This window comes from Morus notabilis, unplaced genomic scaffold (assembly GCF_000414095.1).
Source record: "Morus notabilis unplaced genomic scaffold, ASM41409v2 Scaffold767, whole genome shotgun sequence".
Taxonomy (NCBI): domain Eukaryota; kingdom Viridiplantae; phylum Streptophyta; class Magnoliopsida; order Rosales; family Moraceae; genus Morus; species Morus notabilis.
Window position 1 is genome coordinate 79,722 of NW_010365514.1, and position 12,133 is coordinate 91,854.

Consider the following 12,133-nt stretch of genomic DNA (forward strand, 5'->3'; position numbering starts at 1 on the left):
TTGAGGTTTTTTTTTTTTTTTTTTTTTTTTTTTTTTTTTTTTTTTGTTGTTGTTGTTGTTGTTGTTGTTGTAAAGGCTGACTTAGGGTTTAATTATAGTTTAGCTTGTTGTTCAAGAGTACTAGTTGATTTTGAATTAATTGATTTTTAATCTGGTAATTATTATGTAATCAAATAAGCAGATTAAAATGTGTGAGCTTGAATAATTATTCAGTATAACGAGAAGATTCTCTTTCTTGTATAGTTAACTTGAAAACTTGGTAAAAGAACATCATCTAACAGAATATCATGTAATAGATATCAAAATTTACATGTATTTTAGTTACTTAATATAATGCTTATGCATATTGTGCAAACTGATTTCCTTTATTCTTACCCAAAAAGGAAAATATTTCAAAGATCAAAGATTATGTTAGTTACAACCTGATTTTAAACTTTTGTGGTCTTATATATTAATGGAATTGCCTTCTGGGATTTAACTGTTTGTTTTCTCTTCTAACAGGTTGAAGTAAGGGGCCGACGTAAAGTTCTTGTATTGGTATATCAGAGTCTGGGCATGGTTTTTGGTGACTTGAGCCTTTCCCCACTTTATGTTTATAGAAGTACATTTTCCGGAAGGTTGGGCAATTACCAAACTGAAGACACAGTATTTGGAGCATTTTCTGTGATTTTTTGGACTCTCACTCTTATTTCGCTGTTCAAGTATGTTCTTATCCTGTTGAGTGCAGATGATAACGGTGAAGGTTAGATCTGATAATTTTCTCTCTGGTACTATACATACTATATTCCTTTTTTTATATTTTTAAGCTTCTTAATTATATAGTTGTCTTTCAGGTGGGATTATTGCATTATACTCGCTTCTCAGCAGAAATGCGAAATTCTGCTTACTACCTAACCATCAAGCATCTGATGAGGAGATCTCTACGTATAATTACCCAGGTAACTCAAGCAGAAATCTATCATCATCATCATTGTTGAGAAGATTTATTGAGAGGCACAAAGAATCAAAAACCAGTCTACTTGTTCTAGTTTTGTTGGGAGCTTGTATGGTAATTAGTATTGGTGCTCTTGCACCTGCAATTTCAGGTAAAGGCACTACTCTTTTTTTTTTTTTTATTTAAATCTTCCAGGTTGTCAGAAATACTTATACAGAGATTTTGATTGATTTTATGCAAATCATGTTTCAGTTTTTTCTTCCATTGAAGGGCTAAAATTTCGATCAAAGGATGTACATAGCAGTAAGTCTCGGAATGAATTTTGTTTTCCTCGCTGCCCTCAAATTATAGAATCATTATTTTGTGCCCTTAGTGCCTTTCAAGTTACTAAATGCTCTTTATAACAATGCAGATACCGTGGTTATTATCGCCTGCTTTCTATTGGTTCTCCTTTTTGTCTTGCAACACCGTGGGTTCCACAAGTTGGCATTCATGTTTACTCCCATTGTGATTCTATGGTTGCTGTCCATTGCTGCTGTTGGAATCTATAATATTCTTAGGTGGAATCCAGTTGTATATCGGGCTCTTTCTCCATATTATGGTTACAATTTTTTTAAGCTTACAGGAAAAGATGGTTTTATTTCTCTTGGAGGAATACTTTTATGTCTTACTGGTAAATATTAAGTGTGAACCTTTTTTCCCCCCTTCATCTAGCTTTGTTCGAGACCTATTCATGTTCTATTTATTTCACGTTTTCTTGTAATCTGCAGGAAGTGAAGCTATGTTTGCAAATCTTGGCCACTTCACTGCAACATCAATCAGGGTATGCACAACCAGCGGTTGCAAAAGGAAACTTTTATTTCTTGCTAGTTATGTGAACAAAATGTGATGAAATACGATGAAGGAATTTACCATTGTTCTAACAATTTAGGCTAGGCTTCCAAACACAAATAAAGTTGTTAGTTCCCAAAGTGAACCTGAATTACTTAGGGTTTAAGGTTAATTTGAGTTTTTGACTCTAGGTGCTGTCTTTAAAAGAAACTCTGCTGATCTAATCTGTGGCAACCTATCAACGTTCACATTAAAATGCATAGAAGCTAACTTTATTTTGTTCATCTTGTCTTTTTATACGTTGTAATGGGTCCTGTCTTTGTCAGGCCTGGAAGGTTGATTCTGAATATGGGCCTCCCTTAAAATAATTTCTATATGTCGTTGCTGCTCTCTAAAATTGAAACATGTCATGTACATGTTTGCTTAAACAGCCAAGACTTTTACCAAATCATTTTTGGAAAAAAAAAAAAAGGCCTTTACATCTCGCTGTTTCACTCTCTGGATTGCTCTTAAGGCAAACCGACTAATGGCCTTAGATATTATTATATGTTTTTCGTAACCTTTTTAAGAGAAGGGGTTTGAGTGTCTTGTCATTGTTGGCTTGAATAACAGTTGAACAAATCCTACTTTTAGATTATTCCTCTTGAAAAGTGAAGGCTATGCTTCAAGTCGTTACTTTGCAGCTTTATTTTGTATCAGTACTTATTCTGAACCATTCGCTTAAGTTAGCTGATCCTGTTGTTTTTGCTTTATTTTCATTTCTATGATTTAATGCTGCATTGCAGGTTGCATTTACTTGTGTTATTTATCCATGTTTGATACTTAAGTACTTATTCTGAACCATTCGCTTAAGTTAGCTGATCCTGCTGTTTTTGCTTTATTTTCATTTCTATGACTGAATGCTGCATTGTAGGTTGCATTTACTTGTGTTATTTATCCATGTTTGATACTTAAGTACTTATTCTGAACCATTCGCTTAAGTTAGCTGATCCTGCTGTTTTTGCTTTATTTTCATTTCTATGACTGAATGCTGCATTGCAGGTTGCATTTACTTGTGTTATTTATCCATGTTTGATACTTCAATACATGGGGCAAGCTGCCTTTCTCTCAAAGAATTTATCTGCAGCACCTATGAGCTTTTTTGCTTCTGTTCCTGGTAAGCATATCTGCGTGCGCAGATGTTTATTGCAATAATCTTTCTATACAATCTGTAAAATGTGTAGAAGGTATTATGAGGATTTGTGCAATTATGAGGCATTGCACACACTCTATAAATGCAACACACCACATATTTAAGTCATGAATTTCATGGTTAGTATTATTCTCTCACGTTTGTTCCGACTTAAGTATTATTTGAGAGGGGGGCGTCCAGACTTCAGAGATTGGTTCATACCATTTGGTTTTTCTGTCCTTGTGATCAAGGAACAATAATGTATTATATGTTTTGGTGCTTTTATTAATTATTATTTAAGATGCGTTTCCTAAAGACCTATTAACTAATTTGTTTACAGAATATTCTTGCCGTGTTTGTAGATACCTTCTTTTGGCCAGTTTTTTTTGTGGTAACTTTGGCTGGAATAGTTGCTAGTCAAGCAGTTATCTCTACCACGTTCTCAGTTGTCAAAGAGTGCCATGCATTTGGATGTTTCCCACGTGTCAAGATTGTACATAGCAGGAGATGGCTTCCTGGTCAGATATACATTCCAGAGATAAACTGGATCCTGATGGTTCTCAGTCTCGCTGTTACAATGGGATTTCGAAGCACAAAGCTTATAGGAAATGCTTATGGTAGGTCATCTTTGCTATGAATAATCTGAAACCTATAACTATATGTTTCTAATTGTTGTTCATGGGTTGTATGCCGTTTCTACTGCTCTTGTTAATTCCACCAATGAGCACGTTTTGTATACCTTCCATGTCTGAACTCGGCCGTTTGCCCCAAAAACCCTGATTTATATTAATCTGATTTGGTAAGTTGGACTAGGTGACGGTATGCATGATGTGGCCATGATAAAGTAATGAATAGCATGTGTGTACATGAACGGACTTAGCTTATAACTAAATCATTTGATACATTCTGAACGCTTTTTCGATCCAAAATGATTTGAAATGCACATATGTTGATTTTGGTGATTGGGTCAACATTATCAATTTTTTTTTCCTTACCCTTTTCTTTTATTCATATCTAATCTTGCTATGATGCTATCTCTATTCAGGCATTGCGTATATGACTTTAGCAATAGTGACAACATGGTTGACATTTCTGGTCATCAACCTTGTGTGGCAGAAGTCCCTCGTGCTTGCCCTTTTATTCACAGTGCTCTTTGGATCGGTTGATATTTTCTACTTCTCCTCTTCTTGTATGAGAATCCCGAAAGGTGGATGGGTTCCTCTAGCATTTGCTTTGATCTTCTTGCTCACTATGTATGCATGGCATTATGGTTTGAGGAATAAATATTTGTACGATCAACATACCAAACTCTCCATGAGGTGGATTCTCTCACTGGGTCCTAGTCTTGGGATCATTAGAGTTCCTGGGATTGGTCTTATCTACACTGAGTTAGCTAGTGGAGTCCCCGCTACTTTTACTCACTTCGTAACGACTTTACCGGCCTTTTACCAAGTGGTTGTCTTTGTCTGTGTTAAAACTGTTCCTGTTTCTCATGTACCCCATAAAGAGAGGTATCTCATTGGTCGGATTGGTCCCAAATCCTATCGGCTGTACCGCTGTATTATCCGGAATGGTTATAAAGATACATACAGAGATGGAGATGACTTAGAAAATGATCTAGTGATGAGCATAGCAGAATTCATCCAGATGGAAGCGGAAGGTTGTGGGGCTGTTGACGGCTCTGTGGATGGCCGGATGGCAGTTGTGAAGACATCTGAAAAGTTTGGTACAAGATTAGCGATAGCAGACTTGTTTGGTCCTGGAGGAAGCAGTAGTTCGCACCCAACAGTGGTTGTGAGTGGCTACAAGTCACCCACGCTTCAGAATTTGCAGGCTAGTTATGAGCAAGAATCACCCCAACTCAACTGTAGGAAGCGGGTTCGGTTTGAGTTGCTGGATACAAATTACAAGGATCCTCGCGTCAAGGAAGAGCTTTTGGAGCTTGTTGCAGCCAAATGTGCTGGGGTGACTTATATTATAGGCCACTCGCATATAAAGGCAAGGTCAAATTCACCATTTTTGCACAGATTTGCAGTCAATGTGGTGTATTCTTTCCTCCGTAAAAACTGCCGATCTCCTGCCGTGGCCTTGAATATTCCTCGTATATGTTTGATTGAGGTGGGAATGAACTACAATATGTAGTGCAAAGCTCTCTAGATGGTTACCATTTTCTGAAAAATTGTACAGCAGAAAGCAAAACTTGCTTGAACAGTTTCAGATTTGCGTGTGTTCAACTGATTCATGGCTCTCGCTTTGCATACGGCATGCCATCTAGTCGAGCTGTTCAGTGAATCTTTGCTATTTGGATTCCATTTTCGAGAGAATCTCATAAAGGGTCTTTCTGTCAAAGACTAATTTCAAAATGCTGAATCCCAAAATATCATTCCAATATGCATGGGAAAGGCCTGTTCATTTCGCTAATTCAAATAATAATTTAAATTTTTACTACAGTATTTTCTTTCACAAAAATTCAAATTTAACCTTTTTTATTACAGTATAATAATTTAAATTTTTACTATGTGGCATCAAATTGGACCTGCTCTTTGTTGAAATATTACTACTCTACTTTGGGTTTTAAACTGTGGATAAAACTATTTAAAGGATACCAAAACTTGGATTGTAAATTTAATCGGGAATCTCTAAAGTATGATAAACCTGAGAAAATTCTAAAATTCATGAAGAAAATAATTTTAAACTAGTATTATCTACTTTTATATTCCTAATGTTCCTTTAAATTTTTTGCTCTAAATTTTTGTTTTCATTTTTTTACCAATTATATTTACTTCTATCATTTTCCTTTTTTGGTGAATAAAAAGTGTGAGGAAGAGCGACCAATCATAGTTAGCTCTTAGGATGTGAACGTAAGGACCTCCACACGTTAAGAAATGTTCATATTGAGTTATAATTACTTATGTCAAGAAACAAAACATAACATTTTAAGAAAATTTTTAAAAATATCCATTGAAATGGAGTCTTTTTTTATTTCTATCACTTAAACATTAGTTCATATATTTTTACCTTTTAGACTAAAACTAGTTAAGAGATAGAGTTTTTTAACATTAATATTTTTAATAAGTCGGGTACTTAAAAAGATAAAATCTATAATTTTTTTGGCATATTTTATTAAGTCGGTGGCTTAAACATACAAGCACTTTACAGATATCTTGAAGTTGGTCTATCAAATCAAAACAAATAAGCACAATGCCACTAGGCTAAGTACATTTATTTTCTTGATTAGTTATGAGTTCATCCGGTTAATCTGCCCTAAATTAAGTGCTAGATTCCTGGCCAGACGAGGGAAATTCCTTGGAAAAGAGGTTTCCCCAAACACAGACGAAATCCAATTTTCAAGTCTCAACCACAAATTACCCAATAATGCCTAGTACACGTGTATACACCTCACCTATATATACACACAGAAGAAATATCCATGTGTCATTATTAATTAATCACACTTGTGATTTAACCCCAGAGGGAATTGGTAAACGATATATCTAAAGGTGTTTCCAAACACCCCCTCAAGTCCACCTAATTTCCCAGCCAGAAAATATATATACACATATATACACATTCTTTTTTCTTCCCCACCAACATTTCAATAATAAATTCAAAAAAGAAAAAAAATCTAGCCAAACGGAGTAATCTGTTTCGTTTTTCCTATGGGAAAATTAGTAGCTTGACTCAACTCAATCAAACTTCAAGCCGTCAAACACGAAAGCGTACAGTACGGCCTCTCCGATGCGCACATTTCTCGGAACCTTCGAGAATCGGATTCCGAGTCTCTGACTCGCTTCTCGCAAACGGAGATTCGATTTCGAAGCGATTAAGAATGTTGAGCTCGTCCTACTCTCAGGCTCTCCTCCGCCGCCCCTTTCTCCCTCCGGCGACTTCGATTCCTAGGGTTTCGAACCGCCCCAGAGACAGGTTTTCGATCACTCGCAGCCTTCGGATCTTCGAATCTCATTCCAGGCCTTCGAACAAGGTTAGTTTTTTTTTAATATATATATCTATATATATATATATCGAATCAATCTTAATATACTTGGATTTGTATCTGTTAATTGATTCTGTTCGGTTGAATATTGGTGTTTCTTTTTCGGATAATTTTGTGTGTAGCCCAATTTGGTTAAGGGACAAAGAAAATTGATGTTTCGTGATATATTCCATAAAATTCAGGATTTGATTCTCATTTTGTTCGTATTCTGTTTCGTACTAAAGAAAAAGAAAATTCTATAGCTTGTAAATGCTGTCAACTCTTGTGTTAGTTGAATAGTATTTGATAAGTATTCTTCAGTTATTTGAGAAAAGTAGGAGGCGAAAAAACAGGAATTTTGCTGTTTTTGAGTAGTGTTACTGAAATTGTTACTTTTTTTTTTGCTTGTTTATATTTATTGTGTTCGAGAAAATTAAACATTAAAAAAGACAAGGAATTTAATTCATATACATTTGTTGGCTTACTCTACAGGGAGGGAAAAGAATTTCATGTTTTAGACATCAGGATTTTTCGTCTGAAACCAAAAAGTCTGAATACATTGAACATGCTGCGCCTGAGGAAGCCGTCAAGTCTGAAACTCAGAAATCAGAGTACATCGAACTTACTGCTTCCGTGGAAGTCGTTAAGTCTGAGTGCAACGATTCAGAGGCAGGGAAAAAGAATTTGCCGTCTCGGATTTGGGAGGTAACATTTTACTTGGTTTTATGTGACAAGTTCAAATGTTTGATTTCTTTCATTGGCGTTCTTGATTCTGGTTTTAGTTGTATGCCAAATTCTTTGTGAGACATGTTAAATAGCCAAATTCTGACTATCTCATCAAGCAAAGAGATTCTCTCTTATATCGATGCCACACTGATGTACAATGTTTTTTAAATTCATTCGCAGATGCATTTTACTTCATTACATTGCGTGTGTGGTATTCTGTAGTTGTACGCTATAAGGTTAAATAATTGAAAGCCTTGGTGTGATTATGCTAAGAGTTTCAACTTTCAACATAAATGAGACTCCAAAAAATGTAATTCTAACTTGTAATAATGAAGAGGACTTGAATATTTGTTGAGCTGCATAGATAGTAAATTTTAATTGTTGTAAACTGGTGCTGACTGCTGAGGAGGTTGGGTTTGTCCGCTGGTCATTAACTCCAGCAAGTTTCCAAACCATGATAAATATCATCTCTCACTTCCCCACCTGAAATTTTTGAATCAATAAGTTCAAGGGCTGTACATATCTGGCAACGCATACTTGCATAAAGAGTATTGAATACCAGATATTATGGTATTCTTTTTATATGTTTGAAAATAGTAGTTCAGTTATTTGTCCAGACAACGACAATCTGACCATGTGATAAATTGTCATCATTATGCATAAACAGATAAAGCATTTATCATGCAAAATATTTTCACTGTCTTCCACTTCAGCTTGCAGTTGCGGTTTTTAGGTCAATTGAGAGCCGGTGGACTGTGCCGTGGACATTAGAGACCATATTGCAGGTTAGTGTTTTGACCTAAATGATGTGCGATGAATGTTTGAAGTCTAAGGAAACTAGTAAGTGAGGTTATTGTAACCATTAAGTGCTTTAAACGTAAAACTAAAAACCTCTAGAGTATAATAGATGCCAACGTTTTGGCTAAAGATTCCAGAACTTCTTAGAAAGCATACTCTGAAACTTGGATATCAAGCTTTTTCACTGGCTTCTATTTTTTTAATACACACACACACACACACACATATACATATATATATATAGATATAAATGTCCTACTTCTAAACCATTCAAATTAGGGTTGACTTTAATCTTAGCATATAAAAGTTGATTTTTATTTGAAGATAATGCGGGTCCTAATTGCAGTAACTGGTGATGCAGGTTATGCTTCTTTGGGTTGCTGCGTTTTGTTTCATAGGTTCTTCGATGGTCCCATTTGCAGCCCATTTGACGGGCCTCAGTAGGGAATCGCTAACGCTTAGAGGACAAGCCTTGTTCAGCTTGTTGACTGATATAACCGAAGGTCTTGCTGGAATAATGATTCTTCTTCGTTGCTTGTCTCGGTTTCGGCCTCTTCCTCCAGATTGGTTTAGATTTAGCTTCAAAGGAAACTGGTACATTGATGTTGTTCTCGGATGCCTTATGTTTCCCCTTGTTAATGGGCTCTCGCACTTCAATCTTAAACTCTTGCCTATCTTGCCTTCGACGCCTGTCACTCTGTCAAGTGTTGAGCAGTCAGTATTGGCATGTGACCGAGTAGCAATGGCACTGTATGTAATAGTAGTATCAGTTTGTGCTCCTGTATGGGAGGAGATAGTCTTTAGGGGCTTTCTTCTTCCCTCCTTGACGAAATACATGCCTGTATGGTGTGCAATACTGGTGAGCTCCGTTGTCTTTGCTTTAGCGCATTTCAACATACAAAGGATGCTCCCGCTTATTTTTCTTGGGGTGGTGATGGGTGCTGTTTTTGCGCGGTCAAGGAATCTATTGCCGTCAATGCTCTTGCATAGCCTTTGGAATAGCTTTGTGTTTCTGGACTTGATGAAGTAGCTGCTGCACATATACTTTCTTATAGTCTGGTTGATATTTGACAAACCCATTTCAGAAAAATAGTCTATTAAGGTCAAATTTGTGGCAAGCACTGCAATCTGTCCTAGGGTTATGAGCCCCCTCCGAGGCTGGTCTGCTTGCGCTGTCTGAATAATTTTAGATCAATCACGTCCAAAGGATGCAGTATAACTCCCAGTAACTGATTGCAAGTTTGTCAATGCTCAAAGGTTTGGGAGGAAACTTGGTATTTCAGGAGGATCAGTTAGCAATTTCATCTTCTTGATGATAAATGGCATGTGGGCAAAGGGAAGAGAGAACTTTTTGTAAATCATCATTTTCTGTAGGAGATCTTTGAAGCTTACAAAGTTCTTGTAGTTTGATAAGTCCCTTGTTTATTTCTTCTCCCCCCTCAAATTCTTTTTATGGAATAGTGATGCAAATCTCAATGAGAAAAAAAAAAAGACTAATTAATTTATTTGCAATATAACGGAATTTGAATGTAAAGGGTACTTGATTTTCTGTCTGATGATAATATTGTTGTACATTAGAAGGTCAAGAATTTCTTGAGACAAAAGGGACAAGAACACGAAGGTATGTGAGTACAGTGGATGTCCTACTTTGACGATCTTTGGTGACTGATTCTTGTGTCGTACGTAGTGATATTGTATGCCGGAATAGTTTGGCTGTGACCTTTTTGAACAGATGGACTCTTGCTGCTCTTAGAAAATTGCCGATTGCATTCAGTCGGAGAAAGACTTGACGAGAAGTAAAGAAACGGGTAAAAGCGGGGTTTAAGAAGGGAAGGCCCTCAAAAGAAAAAATAACAAAAATTAATGAACAAATAAAAATAAATAAAAGCCTTGTGGAAACAAAGGCTTTTTTTATTTTTTATTTTTGGCAGAAAGAAACAAGGATTAAACTTGTTAATCAAACAGAGGGAAAAAGAGGAGGAATCTTATTCATGCAAATTTTTTAAAAAATAATAATAATAATAATATATTAAATAAAAAATAAAAATAAATACAAATACAAACAGTTGCAAAATGTCAGAAGTGGGATTTGAACCCACGCCCTCTTTCGAAGACCAGAACTTGAGTCTGGCGCCTTAGACCACTCGGCCATCCTGACTTGATGCATACTTCTTGCAATTATTATATATTTGTAAATTAAAACTAAGGCAGTATATGTGTTTAAGATCTTGAACAATGGTGCAATGTCGACGCACAAAAGACAAATTTTTTGCTAATCAACACAAAAGAGAAATTGAAACGAATGTCCCTTAATTTTCAATTTTTCATCCTTTTAGCTACTAGCTTTTTCTTAACAAAACGAAAGCTATAAGTGCGTTTAGTTGGTGGATTCGTATCATGGTTCAGATCATAGTTTGTAGCTCGCTACAATATTTTTTATTATAAAAAAACACACTAAATCAAGAATGATTTTGAATTATGATTTTAAATTTATGAACCAAACGTCCATTACGTGTTTGTGGTCAGAATATATCTTCCTCGCTCTGACACCTGTAAGGCATTGTTCACCACTAATGTTGATCTTGTTTTCATGCACGTCTTTTCTGAATGCAAAATCCCCTCTAAGGCCTCCTTCTGTCTTTAAGGGCCATCTTTATATGTCCAAAGTCATGTACCTATTAGTATAGCAAGACAAAACGAGTTGGTGTCCGATCATGGAAAATAACAGTACTAGACAAATGAACATTACTTGCTCACAACACAATTTCGTTCCTGAATGCTTTGAGATTTAAGTGCTTTTGTAGTTGTAGACTTTTTGTATTTCTAGAAAACAAAAACAAAAAATAGAAAAAAAGAAAGAATGAGATTATTTTATGTGATTCGATAATTTATCTACGTTTATGGATCAAGAAGTCCATTCATTTAATTATTCTCTTATAATTTATAATGAGTTTGTAATAATTTCCCCTATTATGTTAAGTTTTCTAAATTTACCTAAATTAAGACTTTGACAAATCTCAACACTTTCTCTTAAGTTAGTGCATACCAACTTAGAAAATAGAAGTGGTGGAGACAATAAATCTTCAACAACGCTCTTCAACAGTGCTCTTCAATAGGATCATGAATCATTTTTTTTACTGCAATTTACCGATATACAATCTTCGACGTCGCTCTTCATGAAACTGCAATTTCATTTAATTGTTGTTTGCTGTTTTGCTTTGTTGTTTTGCTATTTTGCTTCCTTTTTTTTTTTTGTTATTTTGCTCCTTTTTTTTTTTTTTCCTTTTTTACGCTTTTTCAATTTTTTTTTATATCCAATATTTTTTAACTTTTTTTTTGTTTTTCTTATATCAACCAATCATTTCCTTTTTTTCTTTCAGTTTTTTTTTTCAATATACTTTTTTCTTTTTTTCCTTTTTCACTTTTTTTTCTTTTTTTTCAAATATTGTTAAAACGTAAATGACCACATACACATGAAACAAGAACACAAACGACAAAGAACAACACTGAATCAAGGAATACATGAACGACTCTATGGCTGGAAAAACAATAGAACTTTCGAGGCCAGCAGATGGTGATTATTGCTAACGGACTTTGACTTGGACTTAAAAATTGCAGAGGTTGGCAAAGTTTCTTTTTTTTTTTTTTTTTTTTTTTTTTTTAATTGAAGGTTTTTTAATCCAACAAAATAGATTCAAGA

At 35.2% G+C, this 12,133-nt stretch overlaps 2 protein-coding genes and 1 non-coding gene across 3 annotated transcripts in view; 2 read left to right on the top strand and 1 right to left on the bottom strand.

Moving 5' to 3' along the window:
• LOC21386631 (potassium transporter 3) overlaps positions 1–5,285 on the top strand; it is an 8,071-nt gene extending 2,786 nt beyond the window's left edge. The window contains exons 2-9 of the mRNA XM_010108286.2: positions 502–742; positions 834–1,085; positions 1,187–1,237; positions 1,347–1,607; positions 1,705–1,757; positions 2,807–2,921; positions 3,299–3,553; positions 3,982–5,285. Of these exons, the coding sequence (XP_010106588.2) occupies positions 502–742; positions 834–1,085; positions 1,187–1,237; positions 1,347–1,607; positions 1,705–1,757; positions 2,807–2,921; positions 3,299–3,553; positions 3,982–5,078 (2,325 nt within the window). The 3' untranslated portion in view covers positions 5,079–5,285. The remainder of the gene's footprint in view (positions 1–501; positions 743–833; positions 1,086–1,186; positions 1,238–1,346; positions 1,608–1,704; positions 1,758–2,806; positions 2,922–3,298; positions 3,554–3,981) is intronic.
• Positions 5,286–6,533: 1,248 nt separating this feature from the next.
• Positions 6,534–9,989, top strand: LOC21386632. The gene is made up of 4 exons (XM_010108287.2): positions 6,534–6,918; positions 7,402–7,614; positions 8,349–8,420; positions 8,795–9,989. The coding sequence occupies exons 1-4, from the start codon at positions 6,766–6,768 to the stop codon at positions 9,461–9,463; spliced, it is 1,107 nt and encodes a 368-aa protein (XP_010106589.1). The 5' UTR covers positions 6,534–6,765; the 3' UTR covers positions 9,464–9,989.
• A 518-nt stretch (positions 9,990–10,507) lies between these two features.
• On the bottom strand, positions 10,508–10,591 carry TRNAL-CAA. Its single transcript has one exon. It is a non-coding gene; the product is annotated as a tRNA-Leu (tRNA).
• Between the last annotated feature and the right edge of the window lie 1,542 nt (positions 10,592–12,133).